The sequence below is a fragment of the Solanum lycopersicum genome, chromosome 5 (assembly GCF_036512215.1).
Source record: "Solanum lycopersicum chromosome 5, SLM_r2.1".
In the NCBI taxonomy this organism is placed as follows: Eukaryota; Viridiplantae; Streptophyta; class Magnoliopsida; order Solanales; family Solanaceae; genus Solanum; species Solanum lycopersicum.
In genome coordinates, this window is record NC_090804.1 from 64068041 (window position 1) to 64081463 (window position 13423).

General features: G+C 34.4%; 3 protein-coding genes across 7 annotated transcripts; 1 reads left to right on the forward strand and 2 right to left on the reverse strand.

Annotated features, from left to right (window-relative positions):
• The first annotated feature begins 423 nt into the window (after positions 1–423).
• On the forward strand, positions 424–1894 carry LOC101267314 (LRR receptor-like serine/threonine-protein kinase FLS2). The gene has a single exon (XM_004240220.5). The coding sequence runs from the start codon at positions 536–538 to the stop codon at positions 1769–1771; it is 1236 nt and encodes a 411-aa protein (XP_004240268.1). The 5' UTR covers positions 424–535; the 3' UTR covers positions 1772–1894.
• A 202-nt stretch (positions 1895–2096) lies between these two features.
• Positions 2097–4630, reverse strand: LOC101245364 (lecithin-cholesterol acyltransferase-like 1). Its single transcript, XM_004240017.4, has 2 exons — positions 4104–4630; positions 2097–3146 (listed from the first exon to the last, which is right to left on the reverse strand). Exons 1-2 carry the CDS (start codon positions 4478–4480, stop codon positions 2240–2242), a joined length of 1284 nt encoding a protein of 427 aa, XP_004240065.1. The 5' UTR covers positions 4481–4630; the 3' UTR covers positions 2097–2239.
• Positions 4631–6426: 1796 nt separating this feature from the next.
• LOC101245062 (uncharacterized) lies at positions 6427–12350 on the reverse strand. 5 transcript variants are annotated; one of them, XM_004240016.5, is made up of 6 exons: positions 12221–12350; positions 10674–10786; positions 10465–10577; positions 10011–10150; positions 8986–9067; positions 6427–6897 (listed from the first exon to the last, which is right to left on the reverse strand). In XM_004240016.5, exons 2-6 carry the CDS (start codon positions 10711–10713, stop codon positions 6784–6786), a joined length of 489 nt encoding a protein of 162 aa, XP_004240064.1. In that variant the 5' UTR covers positions 10714–10786; positions 12221–12350; the 3' UTR covers positions 6427–6783. The 5 variants fall into 5 exon arrangements, with proteins under 5 accessions (XP_004240064.1, XP_019069364.1, XP_019069362.1 ...); XM_019213819.3 differs by having other exon boundaries at positions 6427–6750; positions 12221–12346; XM_019213817.3 differs by having other exon boundaries at positions 10674–10872; positions 12221–12344.
• Positions 12351–13423: the final 1073 nt, after the last annotated feature.

The following is a 13423-nucleotide window of genomic DNA, read 5'->3' on the forward strand; positions in this document are numbered from 1 at the left end:
ATTAATTAAAATAATATATAGGGAAAATACCCAAGTATCCCCTCAACCTATGCCCGAAATTCCAGAGACACACTTATACTATACTAAGGTCCTATTACCCCCTGAACTTATTTTATATGTAATTTTCTACCTTTTTTTAGCCTACGTGGCACTAGTTCGAAAAAAAAGTCAATCATCGTTGGACCCACAAGATAGTGTCACGTAAGCTAAAAAGGGGTAAAAAATTATTAATAGAATAAGTTCAGGGGGTAATAGGACCTTAGTATAGTATAAGTGTGTATCTGAGATTTCGGGCATAGGTTGAGAGGTACTTGGGCATTATCCCTAATATATACTAAAATGAATTTAGGGTGTTGGAAATACTCTCCAACTAATTGTTACCTACTTCCAAGAATCCATTTTGCATGTCACTATACAAAAAAAATTGTACACTTTTTTTATGACTTACCTAAAAAATTTCACAACTTCATATAAAAGACCTTTAACAAGATACATTCAAATCACTCAAATACTTCTCTAAACAAACAAAAAAAAAATGGCCAGATTAGTTAACTCCATTTTCTTTACCTTCCTGTACATAAGTTTGATATACACACTTTCACCTTTTGTCAATGCAACAACTTCACAATCTGATATTCAAGTTCTAGTAGCCATCAAAACGTTGATAGACCCTTTTTCAATAACCGCGGATTCCTTCCTTAATAGCTGGGATTTCAACGTAGACCCTTGTGAGACAACTGGTGCAAGTTTCTTAGGCATTCTTTGCACAGTTCCTGATCAAGTAGACACTAATGCCACGAGCCGGATAATGGAGATTGATCTAGAAGGCGATGGACTAGAGGGGTTCTTGACATCGTCTATCGGGAACTTAACTGAACTTGTTACTCTCAATCTAGGTAGGAACAAGTTCAGAGGACCAGTACCAGAGAGTATAACTAATTTGAGGAAACTCACAAGTCTTCAACTTTATGAGAATTTTTTCTCAGGTAGTCTTGTTGATGACATTGGTGTCCTTTCAAAACTCGAAAATCTTGATGTCTCAAATAACAGACTCTCTGGTTCAATCCCTTCCTCCATTATGTCACTTAGAAGTTTAACGCGATTAGACCTGTCTAACAATGAATTCACCGGAAAAATTCCTCAACTCAACGGATTATGGCAACTCTCTTCATTTGACATTTCAAATAACCAAATTTATGGGAATTTACCACAATTCCCATTGAAGATCAAAACAATATCACTAAGCCACAATCTGTTATCAGGACACATTACCCCAGTGCATAAACTTAGACATTTAAACACATTAGACCTTAGTGATAACAGATTTTCAGGAGGCATAAACAAAGGGATCTTCAGGTTAACTGAATTAAGTCACGTAAACGTTTCAGTAAACCGTTTCACAGTGTTTGAGGTGGTAGAGTTCTCTGATAAAAAATCACAGCTACACACGTTAGACGTACATGCTAATCGTCTACATGGTCATTTACCTGTGAACCTTGTTACTTACCCAAACTTAACAGAAATAAACCTTGGACATAACCTGTTTTCGGGTGAGATTCCATCAGAGTATTGGTCAAGACTCCGATTTTCATGGAGAAGTCTTAACTTGGAATATAATAACCTGGAGGGATCGGTGCCTCGTGAGCTCAACAGGACTTCAGAAGGGGTTCAGGGAAATTTTGGACACAACTGTCTAATTTGTCCAAAGGGATTGCAGCTATGTAATGGACAGAGGACAGCTTCAGAATGTCATGGAGGAGACCTTAATTAGTTGAAAAAATTACATTGCATTTTTATATGTTTTCCTAGTTTTTCTCAATATAGTTTATAAGTTGCAGACTATTATTTCAATGAATAAAAGAGTAGCATCGAAAGCTCCTTAAATTTGTCAGTATATTTTATTCAGACACTCGAACTACAACACGTTCCTATTGAGCACCTGAACACAAAAAAGGGGCCAAATGACGAGGTAAGACCTACCCCTTTTTCTCCTCACGGAGTATACCTCACCATCCAAACATCTAATTACAGGGCAACTTCAAACGACTAGTTGATTGAAATCTTTTAATATTTAACTATCATAGACACCGCGAAGATCAACAAAAGACGAACCTTACATGAAAAAATACCAGCCAAATAATACAACATTTTTATGTACTCTTGTGCACATAAAAGCATATTTACGAACATGAATATGAACAATAAGGGAAGAACAAACAAGAAACATCACGAATCGTGATCAAGCTTTTGAAACTAGTGAAATATCAGAGTTAATAAATGAAATCTCTTCAACTATTTTCTCAAGTGCAATTTCATCTTTTAGTATACCTGTATGTGAAACTCCTTGTAACTTGATGACTTTAAGATGTTGATAAGTACTCTTATTTGATTCGAAACTCAACAAGCTTATCATATTAACAGTCCCATCACCATCCCCATACACAATCTCAGGCGACTTATCAAAATCCCCGTCTGCATACAACAACGTCTCGGGAGTTTTAACCCCACAACCAATTACACAAGTGATAGGCACTTGATCAGTACTAGTTACCAAATTTTCAACCAAGGGCAAGATACGCGATGTGTAAGGCAGAACCCCTTCAGGAAACCCGATATCCTTGAGGAATTCCGCGATGTCATGAGCTGAGTACGTAACATTAGGGGTAACAACAAGTGGTGATTTGGTGTTAAACACTTTTGGAGAAGGCAAAAGCCACATATTACTTTCAGAACTCCTCTGTTCTTCCCTTACGAGTAACGGATTAACTAAAGGCACACCAAGTGTGTTACCAGAAGCAAAAGTGAGCATTTGCATAACTGTTCCTCCCCATGGTGAGGCCAATGCTATAAAGTGTTTGATGTACTTTTGACTCCAGCATTTTGGATTACGAACGAGTAGTTGCTGGACATATAGACCACCTAAGCTGTGAGAAACAAGAATTACAGGTTTACCTCCATTTGAATTACTTGCACTTTCTATCAGTTCTTTCAAGTCCTCGAGATATTTCGAACCAACATGACTTTGATGACCTTCTGCAGCCAAACCATAACGAAAATCGTAGGGTGCTCCAAACAGATTTGCACCATCTCTATAGCCTATTTCTTCCAAAGCTTTCACAAGTGGCTCCATATATGCTGTAATTTTCCTAAACATGTTAAAAAAAAAAGTTGATACAAGGAATTTCTTGAGTTATTGGTTGACACAGAATCGAAATTCTTGAATCATACGTTACCATAATGGCACTATATGACATAACGCCATACTGGTAACGTATGATATTAGCATTTTGATCAACTGAGGGCATTTTTTTTTCTTCTTTATAGTGTTATCAGGACAACCTTTTTTGCACTTCAACTGGAAAACAAGATTAAGCATTTCCAACACTCAATATATTACCGCGTTTCAGTTCATATACTTGACCATGTTGACCTGACATAGTCTTTAAGAAAACTTCAATTGGATGTGTATTTTACTAAACTAAACCTACTAATGATATTTTGAAACTCCATATTTTACTACTACTACTTTATGTATTTGTTTCTTTTGGTTCAATTTGTTTGTCCTGCTTTTATCTTTGGTCCGTTCCCCAAAAAAAACATCTATTCTCTTTTTAACAATTCATTAAATTCCAACTTTCCAGATAACATTCTTAAAACCACACGATTAGAGACATATTTTTAGTTAATGACCACGTGATTCAACAATCTTTTTTACTTTCTTAAATTACGTGTCAAGTCTAAATAGGACACACAAACTGAAATGGATTGAGGGACTATTTAATACAAACAATTTGTTTAGTTGGAAACACGTTATCCCGAAATTAATTATTCCAGAATAAGTTATTTCACTGGGATAATTTGTCTCATCACTATGGTAAAAATGAAGGGATAAGTAATTTAACAACTGTCTAATACCTCCAACCAAATGCAGGATCGAGTAATTCTGCATTTTATCACAGAATTATTATTTATACCTTATACCACGTATCAAACGACAAGTGAATCAAAACAAGATGTTTTTAATATAGGGAGTATCAAAAAAAAAACCTCAAAACACAATGTAATTAGCTGATAAATAAATAAGTAGGAATCAATTAACTTACTGTAGATAAGGATTAAGATAAAGAAGGGATTTAGTAGAACCAAAATGTGTAATCCTAGTCTCAACACCAGGATCATTATAATAATCATCTAATTGTGTTTGATAATAAAGCTTCATCCTTTGATTAAAACACTTTGTAAATGGTGCCAAAAGTATACTTGGATCAAACCATATCCTAAACCAACCTTCACTATCTTTATTTAATGGATACAACTTGTTGCACAATAAGCTTGTAGGCTTGTACTTTGAAGTTAATCTTGCTTCTAATTGGTTTCCACCAGCTCCTGGTATCAAGATTAGAGGGTTGAGATTAGTAGTAATTGCTTGGCAATTAGTGGACAACATTGTTGATATTATGAATATGATTAGGACTTTCATGGCTAATTAATTAACATTGTCAATGAACAAAAAGAGGAAGGAAAAATTATGTATAAGGCAATTGGTGTAAAAATTAGTTTTGTGATTGGATAAGGATATGAAGAAACTTTGTTCTTTATATTTGTGGTAGATAATGTGTTGACGTTTGTTAATTATTGGACAAGTATACAAATATATATACTATATGCTTTTGAGATCACCATTTAAATTGTTTGTAATTTTTTTTTTTTACAAGTTTAATAACTTGTTTTGGAAATAATTTAAACGTACACGATTTAAGATTGTGAAAATTTGTATTTAAATTGTGTTCACTTTGGAACTTTTTTTTACAAATTTACCTGTTTTGGAAATTATTTAAACATACACGATTAAGATGGAAAATTAGCATTTAACTTTAATGTGTAGATAATATATATATGCTTTTGAGATCGTCATTTAATTGTGTTTAGTATGAATTTTTTTTTTTTTTAAGTTTTACTTGTTTTGAAAATAATTTAAATGTGCGCGATTAAGATTGAAATTTACATTTAATACGCATAGAATAAATAAACACCTCTCTTTGGCTAGCACTACTAAAAAAAGAATTTTCACTTCTTTTAATATCTTTTTTCAACCTTATTTTTCTAATTAAAAATTAAATAAATTCATGAAAAATATTACTTTAAGACGATATAAAATGCTACTTGTTGATAATAGATGCCCAATTTTCAGCTTAAAAAAAAACTATTCAGCATAAAGGAATATTTGTAGCAGTTTTTATGCTCAATATTTCCACATAATGTAAGAACTTGGCTTTTTCCATTTACAACTTTTCATTTTTTTAAATAGATTTTTGTTGCCATAGAAGTTTGCAGGAAAATAAAAATATAAGTTCATTATTAATACTATTAATTATTTTTCTTAAGACCCTTATTGTTCCTTCTCCTTTTGTTAGGGTTGTCTAAGCATATTGTTTATATTTACTCCTCTTCACTAGTTTCCTCTGAACTTTGCACACCTCTTTAAGACAGTGATTAATATAAGTATGTTATCAGGATATTCAGATTCGATATATAATTTTTAAGTCTTGAAAAATAATTTGAAAATAAATAATTAATGTCAAGAGTAAAGTTTTAAAAAAAAATTCTTTCTTTTCTTTATATATTAAAAGTAACAAAAAAAATCTATTTTTCAGATAATGGACAAATAGAAGTGAATAGAGAGAGTACTAAGTTTTCATAAATCTCTTCATTTTTCTCCAACTTCTAAGATTTAGCATTGTTGGTGCAATGGTATGTCAGATTTTTCACAATCAAAATATGAAGCAACCCCACAAAGAAGTCAAAGGGGGATTCAACCAAAGTATAATTTTCTATTAAAGGGGATTCAGATTAACCTCTTTGGCCCTATCTAACTCCGCCCTTGTCTGGTTGTATCATCTGTATTGCATTCAGTGAGTGAATGATCACTATAATCCCAGAACCACACATGCAGGTTCATTGACTATGACCAGCCTTTGCCACCAGACAGTGGCTAGTTTCAGGGTCTAACTAGCAGTCTTAGCCTTACATTCATCGATGCTCTACCACGGAGTTTGCTTCGTGGAGTACACACAACATAGGTCAGAGTCATGGATGCAACTATCCCCAGTTACATGTTCACAGGTGTACATTCAGTTTAGCCTTTCAGGCCCAATTGCATGCAGCAATTTGTAGAGCAGACATGCATATGTTTTCTTCCTAGAATAATCTTGGACTTAAGAGACATGTAGAGGAAGCTTACCAGGTCTAGATGACTCACCCCACAGCAATGTGCATATACGTCTGATGATTCATAAGGCTGCACATGCAATCCAAGATGGAATTATTATCCCGATTCTGTGGAATAAGGAATGCGAGATGACCACCTCCTATATTCTCACTTCAAGAAGAGAAGCCAATTCCAATAAACATGATGCAAAGAACTAGTCAAGAGAAACATTAACATGTTTAACACGTCTATCATCAGTTTAAGGAAGTGCACAAATGAGTAATCAACATCCTCTGTATCAATGCAAATAGACATAGATGTACACTTGTCATTCCAGCATATATAACAGTAGTTCTAGTCTTCTAGAGGTAATATAACCCTATACTCTCATAATGGTCCTCTCTGTGGTGATATATTCAGCAGATGCTCAAAAAGCTGCAAGTCTCATGCTGCTCAAGTTAGGCCAATCTTGTATTTTCGGGCATAGCCTTGTGCCAGAAGCAAAAGTTACTTGGAGCACCATTAGCATGAGTTGACTTCGCCTGATGCCAGAAAATCAAATCTTATTTCTTGAATCATGCTGCTCTCCGCAAAAATAGAGCCAACATGTAAGACAATGCAGAATCAACTGAGAATAAAGCAATGATAAACAGCCCAACTAGAACAAGTGCCAGTATTGCAGTCTTCAGCTGCAGCAATTGTAGAAAGGGTTAGTTTTAACTTATATATTGATCTCGACCTCAAAAGAAAAAGGATGAACATTCTTTGAAACTATGCTTAATTTATGAGTCAAGAAGGTCAGTGCTAATCAACATCATTGAAACTAATGCTTAATTTATGAGTCAAAGCATGTCAGTGCTAACCAACATCATTGAAACTAATGCTTAGTTTATGAGTCAAGCATGTCAGTGCAAATCAACATCGTATTTAGCACATAGTAGAATCTCAAGAACTAAAAAATTTAGGTAAAATAATTTGTCCCTTCATCAAACAAAAGGGTAGATACTGTTCAATGTAAGATTTCCAACAATTAACTTCTGAAAGTCAAAATACAGCAGCGCAGAAATTACGCAATGCATGTTATTTTTAATAAGCCTAACCAAACACTGTACAAGAAATAATCTTGGCATAACTAATAAAATATTACTAATATACAATATGCCGAACGACACCTTAGTTGTTATCCTTATTTTCTAACTTGTCATCCTTCTCCTCTTAGTTGTATCCTTATTTTAACTTTAAGTCCCACATTAGTTGGTGAACATCTCCCCTTAGCTTTTGTAAAAGCCTATATAGAGGCCCTTAAGGCTTGAGGTAAATCATCTTGAATTTGAATATATCTTTTATATAAAGTTCTATTCTTTAGTTTACTCCTTTTAAGAGAGTGTGTTTCTTCTTAATGAGTAAGTGAGTCATCCTCAGTTTTCACTATCCTGACATAGAGCAGGGTTCCTAACCTCACCATTATTGGCACACCCCCGACGTTCCGGAGTCACACATCCTTGGCCACCTCATGGACTTCACTGAGAGAAGAAAAATTGAAGTTCTTCGCTTTTTTATCCTTCGTGTCTGCACCACTTCTTATTTGCACCTCATTTTTGTGGTTTTCCCCCTAATGTATACATCATTTTTATTTGCACGATATTATTTGTACTTGTTCTGATATGTCGCCCAATGTATGCATCATTTTTTTAAATTTACACCGTATCCATTGAAATATAACAGCATACTTCATATTTCAAGGACAATATACGAGTAATGTATATCAATGCCATTGTAGAAACTACCAAGAACTATAGAAATATATAGGTTCATATCCTATTCCCTTTGTAGCATCTCCAACTCTTTTTTCACAAAGATGTGTCCTTTCTCAATTAAAACTATGCCAAATATTCTGTTTTTAAGGTCGATTATGTATGTGAAGATAGAAATACGTCTGTTAAAAAGATGATAAATATCTGCTGAGGTGCAAAAATTCAAAGGATTTGGAAAATCAACTATTGTAATTAAATGTGGATCTAATCTAGATTAAGAAAGTTAACGGAGCTAGTGAGGTGAACCTTAAAAAAGGTCGAAAAATTGGGATAACAGTATTATTCCTTTTTGAATGTGAATATAAAAGACATAGATAGGGCGCAAGCTGAAAAATGGTGCATACATTAGGTGCCAAACCTAAAAGGTATTAGGATAGGTGCAAAACAGAAAGCCGTATACACTACGGACAAGTTGTAAGAAGAAATAAAAAACATATAAAATCAAAGAAACAGGACATACATTAGGGTGCAAAATGCAAAACACTCCAGCATGCCCCTCACTCCCATGGAGGCCTTACCTCAGGCGTGTGCCATGCATGCCTGCAAGCCATTGCACTCCATGGTTGCCTTGTACATTTGGCCCCACCCTTAGCCATCTCATGGACCTTAATTTTGGTGTTTGTTGTGGGTTGTGAAATTGTACAAGAGCATTTCATATGATTTTATTATATCTAAAACAAAAGTTACATTGCCTCTACATGTCAAGTTCAATAGCTAGCCCTATAAAGGGGACTAACTATATTTAGCATTTGTGATTTTGTCTTGATGACCAAGAGTTGAGTATCCTGAAGTAACAAGCCAAATGTAATGTGGAGCTGGTTACTCCAATGCACTAAGCACACAGAATGATAACAAGTGGGTGTAACACATTATCAGCACACTATATTGGGCTATTGGCCACATACACACAACAGAAGGTAAATGATATTTACCAAATAGAAAGAAAAGGTTTTACATACTAACCGTGCTTTGAAATCCAGGCCATTCTATGTACTTCAGCTGACTTGGCTGCTCAACCAAGAATTCCATTATAGATTTTGCAGCCCTGAGTCATTAACAAATAAATATTTTCCGAACAGTATTAATACATCATCAAAAACATTTCATCTAGTTAAAGTTTCACAATTCATATTATTAGAGGATCTTATAATAACATGGTGCAGCTCCATATTACCAAGTACATGACCTTAGATAGGGGGTGTGGAGGTCACGTATTAGGGTAGAAGGTTAGTAAGTATGGAGTGTTGTCTTGCTTTTCGCGGGGCTCAGACTTATTTCTTATAGTGTCTTGCTTTTAATTCCGTCATCATTTGTTGTTTATTGTGTTTAGGTTATCACAGTTGTTTAGCTTTCTTCACAGTTATTTCACTTTTTCATACCTGCTTTGATATTTTGTACTTGAGCCAAAGGTCCTCAGGAAACAACCTTTTTACCTCCACAAGGTAGGGGTAAGGCATGCGTACAATCTACCCTTCCCAGACCCCACTAGTCGGATTTCACTCGGTATTTTGTTGTTGTCGTAGAGGATCTTATAACATCCAAGAAAATAACAATAAAAAACCGAATTAAATCGCACAAGTGGGGTCTGGGGAGGGTAGAGTGAAGGAAGACCTTACCCTACCTCGTGGAGGATAATATCTAAGCAAATTAAGAATTAAAAAATGGATATCATAGACAAGGAGAAAATATTGGAGAAACTACTAAAACCTCAAGTTCTCACATCAAGATACTGAACTGCATCAAAAGGACTAAGAAGGAGATCTCATATAAACAAGATCTCAATACCTATTTCTCCATGGAAATTGAAGAAACAATTAATTTGATAAAGGGATTTGAGGAGCTTGTAGCTCCAGAAAGTTAATATTGGTCAAAAGAAAAGGTCTAATATCAGGTAAGTCGATATCTTCTCTCTCACCTACCTATACAGTTTCACTTGCAGAAACTGCGTTATGCATCAAGGTTACACGCACATACTGTAATTGACATACCGGACAGATTGCTTGGTAGCATTTATCCAAAATGGATCCTCATCATCATTGACACTAGATTGATAGTTTCTTTCTACAAATGAAGCACATTTGATAGCACGACCAGCAAGAGACAAATGCGTAATGCTTCTACAAGGAACCTGCAAATACCAAAACTCTAAGTTAAAGATGTATTATCGTCACAACAAGATACCCAATGTAATCCCAGAATTGGGGTTTGGGAAGGGTAGGATGCACACAGACTTTACCCCTACCTTTGTGGGGTAGAGATGTTATTTCCGACAGACCTTTGACTCAAGTAAACAAAGAAGTATTCAAAGGAAAATAACGACAGCAAAATAGCAAGATGAACAAAGCAAATGAAGAAACATGTATAGTAAAAATTGAAGAATAAGATACTACGTGAATGCTAACTAATACTACGAAAAAAGAAAAGAAAATAAACTAAATAAACCTTTCCAGACACAGGCTGAACACAACCATGACTTTTGAGTGTGCTCCTCTTGTAACTCACAGTATAGGATGGTAATCTTGGATAGACTCCATGAATTTTGGGGCAGAGTACACCTGATGCAAATCGATTTTTAGGAGATTGAAAAAGTTGTTTTAGATAAATTGAAGCCACAAATAAACTGAATTACATATGTGCAATGGAGATGGAACCTGTAACTAGATCCGAACGCCAGCTGGAAATACTGACCATCTCACTGATTTATCACAATGTTAGACACTTGCTCACTTGCACCGGCAAAAGTCTCTGAATGAGTGTATGAAGACTGCAAAAAGCGGTTGCAATCATCCGACATCGAAAGAGACATAGTAATGGTACTCATACAGTTGAAAAGTACAGTCATGCAGTGATCTACAGTGATGAATAATGGCATTGAAAATGTGTTACATCAAATAAAGAAAACTTCTGAATACCCTTCGTTTTTTGAATAAGAGAACTCACACACAATCAAGGATTATTCATACAGCAATATGCGAACTTAATAACTTATTTAGGGACAACAAACAAAAGTAGCCAAAACTAGAGATATGCATACACGACACAAATATACTGAATACTGGTAGCAAAGGGCAGGTTGGGTTGAAAACGGGTTATAACTCAACCATCCACTTCAATACAGATAAAAGTGGATCAGTGAAAACCAGTCTGGCCAGTTTTACATGGCACACGAGTAGGAGTTGAATTTAACATTGATTATGGTTTATTTACTAACATCAATTTTGAGTAGGAGTTCATGTGAGATAGTAATTTTTGTAATATATTTGTTAAAACGGAATTTATGTCCTTGCTATTATAGTGGTTATCTAATAGGTTAGTTACAGTGTTAACGTAAGTGCGAATTAGACAATGTGAATTGAACTTGTGCAAGTTTAAACCAATGTTAGATATCTAGTCCTAAGTAAAAATTTGAGCCAACGACGTCTAACTAGTGAAATCGAGAATGTATGAAATAATCATTACCCAATTTTCCGTTCCCTGCAACTCTTAAGTCTCATTTCACATATACCCTTCAAGTGGCCTGGTGGTTCGGGCTTGGGACTTCCATGTTGGAGGTCTCAAGTTCGAAATCCCGTGCCAGCGAAAGCAAGGGGTTTGCTTTCTGGGTCGAGCTAGTTGCACCGGGCTTGCCTAGTGCAGGTTACCTCTCGTATGTAATTTGCGAGCTATTGCATAGGAGCGGGGGTTTTTACCCTTTGCACACCCAAAGGGTAGCGGCTGCGAGTTTCCCTTGTCATAAAAAAGAAGTCTCATTTCACATATCCTCTCAAATTTCTCCTAAATACTCTCTCATTCTCCGAAAATATTCAAAATTAAATAGCTTCAGACGAAAAAGAAACAAAATTCAGCTAGCTTGCTTATAAGGCATCATCATTAAAAAATTTAATCAACTTCAGTAATCAAGACCCCTCTCTCTCTCTCACTCCCTACCCTTATCCTTCATTACGAAGCACCAATTACAACACCCCTATCATTTTTTTCTTAGGTTTCAACAACACCCATCTCAATTTTTCCCCTCGAATTCCCGGGGAAATCATTTACACCTAAAATTACTTAAATAAACACACCAAAAGCAGAAAATTAATGACATTATTGCGCAAACAAGGCTGAGTATGGAAGCAGAAAAAAATACAGAGTTTGAATTGTAACAGAAAGAGATTAGGGTATTTGTATTTGGCGTGAGAGAGATACAAGAACTTACAGTGCCGGACCAAGATAGAGACAGTGGTGGCGCAAACAAGGCTGAGTATACTGACTGTAATATGGGTGTTAAAGTGGGTCGAAAAATAGAATTTGGGTTGCATTGCATATTGCCCACCTAACATGTGACTAAATAAATGAAAAACTACCTAAATATACTTATTTTGTAATATTTAAAAAAAAAAGAGAGAGAGAAATTATCATTGGAAAAAATTATTAAAAATTTTATATTTGGATATATTACTTTTTGTAATTATCAATTGAATACATCATGAGTCAGATACATCACTTTATGTGATGTATCGGAAAAAAATTGAGAAACGTATTCAAAATCGAAACATAATATATCGAGACGTTTTGAGTTGTATTTAAATTTCACTAAATATAAGTGATTTTTGTAATTTAGGAATATGATGTAATTAACTCTTAATGTTATAGAGTTTGTGCAAAATTCTCATTATAAAATTTCATAAATACCCAATTTTTAAAGTTTGTCATCACTCAAATTTTTTTAGGAACTTTCAGAATTAGCAAGTATTAGAAATATAATTAAATCTAATAGCTAATATTTAATTATAATTCATAGTTACGTGTTAAAGAAAAAGAAGGACGAGCGAGAGAGTAAAAAGAGGAGAGAAAAGGTATATGTATTGTTGTATCAATGAATGCAATATATTACAAATATGATTTGTATCAAATGAATATAGTTACATTAATCAGTACGATGAACTTAATTGTGTTAGTGAATGCTACTTTTATAATATATAACCATTTTTGCCTTGAGAAAGTTATCACATGTATTTTTATATTGACGGTATGGTTAACATGAGAAGGTTATCATTTGTATTTGTATATTAGTAGTTAATATTTGTATTATTTATGTATTAAGTAATTTAGTATGGGCTAAATAATTTTTCTAAGCTTCATAACAACTTTTTCAATAATCAACTATGATAAGAAAGAAGAAAAAGATAAATTTTAGAAGGTTTTAAGAACATTTTAACAGAAATTTAATTATTTGACATTATCACATACCTAAACAATTTTAAATATATAATAAATGATTAAAAATATCTGCATACCTTATTAAATTTGCTAATGTGAAATTAGATCTTAGGCCTAACTCACACCCCAAAAGCTAGCTCAAAGAGAGGAGGATTGCCCAAGCCTTATAAAGAGTCCACCCATCTCGTTAATCACCGAT

What these genes read in the sequence shown, in the direction of transcription:
- LOC101267314 (XM_004240220.5), top strand. Translation starts at nt 536, where the DNA reads ATGGCCAGATTAGTTAACTCCATTTTCTTTACCTTCCTGTACATAAGT.
- LOC101245364 (XM_004240017.4), bottom strand. Translation starts at nt 4,480, where the DNA reads ATGAAAGTCCTAATCATATTCATAATATCAACAATGTTGTCCACTAAT. An exon ending in TATCTTAATCCTTATCTACA is followed by an intron (nt 3,147 to 4,103) that starts GTAAGTTAATTG and finishes TAACATGTTTAG; the next exon opens with GAAAATTACAGCATATATGG.
- LOC101245062 (XM_004240016.5), bottom strand. Translation starts at nt 10,713, where the DNA reads ATGGTCAGTATTTCCAGCTGGCGTTCGGATCTAGTTACAG. An exon ending in GCGTTCGGATCTAGTTACAG is followed by an intron (nt 10,578 to 10,673) that starts GTTCCATCTCCA and finishes GATTTGCATCAG; the next exon opens with GTGTACTCTGCCCCAAAATT. An exon ending in TTCAGCCTGTGTCTGGAAAG is followed by an intron (nt 10,151 to 10,464) that starts GTTTATTTAGTT and finishes TGGTATTTGCAG; the next exon opens with GTTCCTTGTAGAAGCATTAC.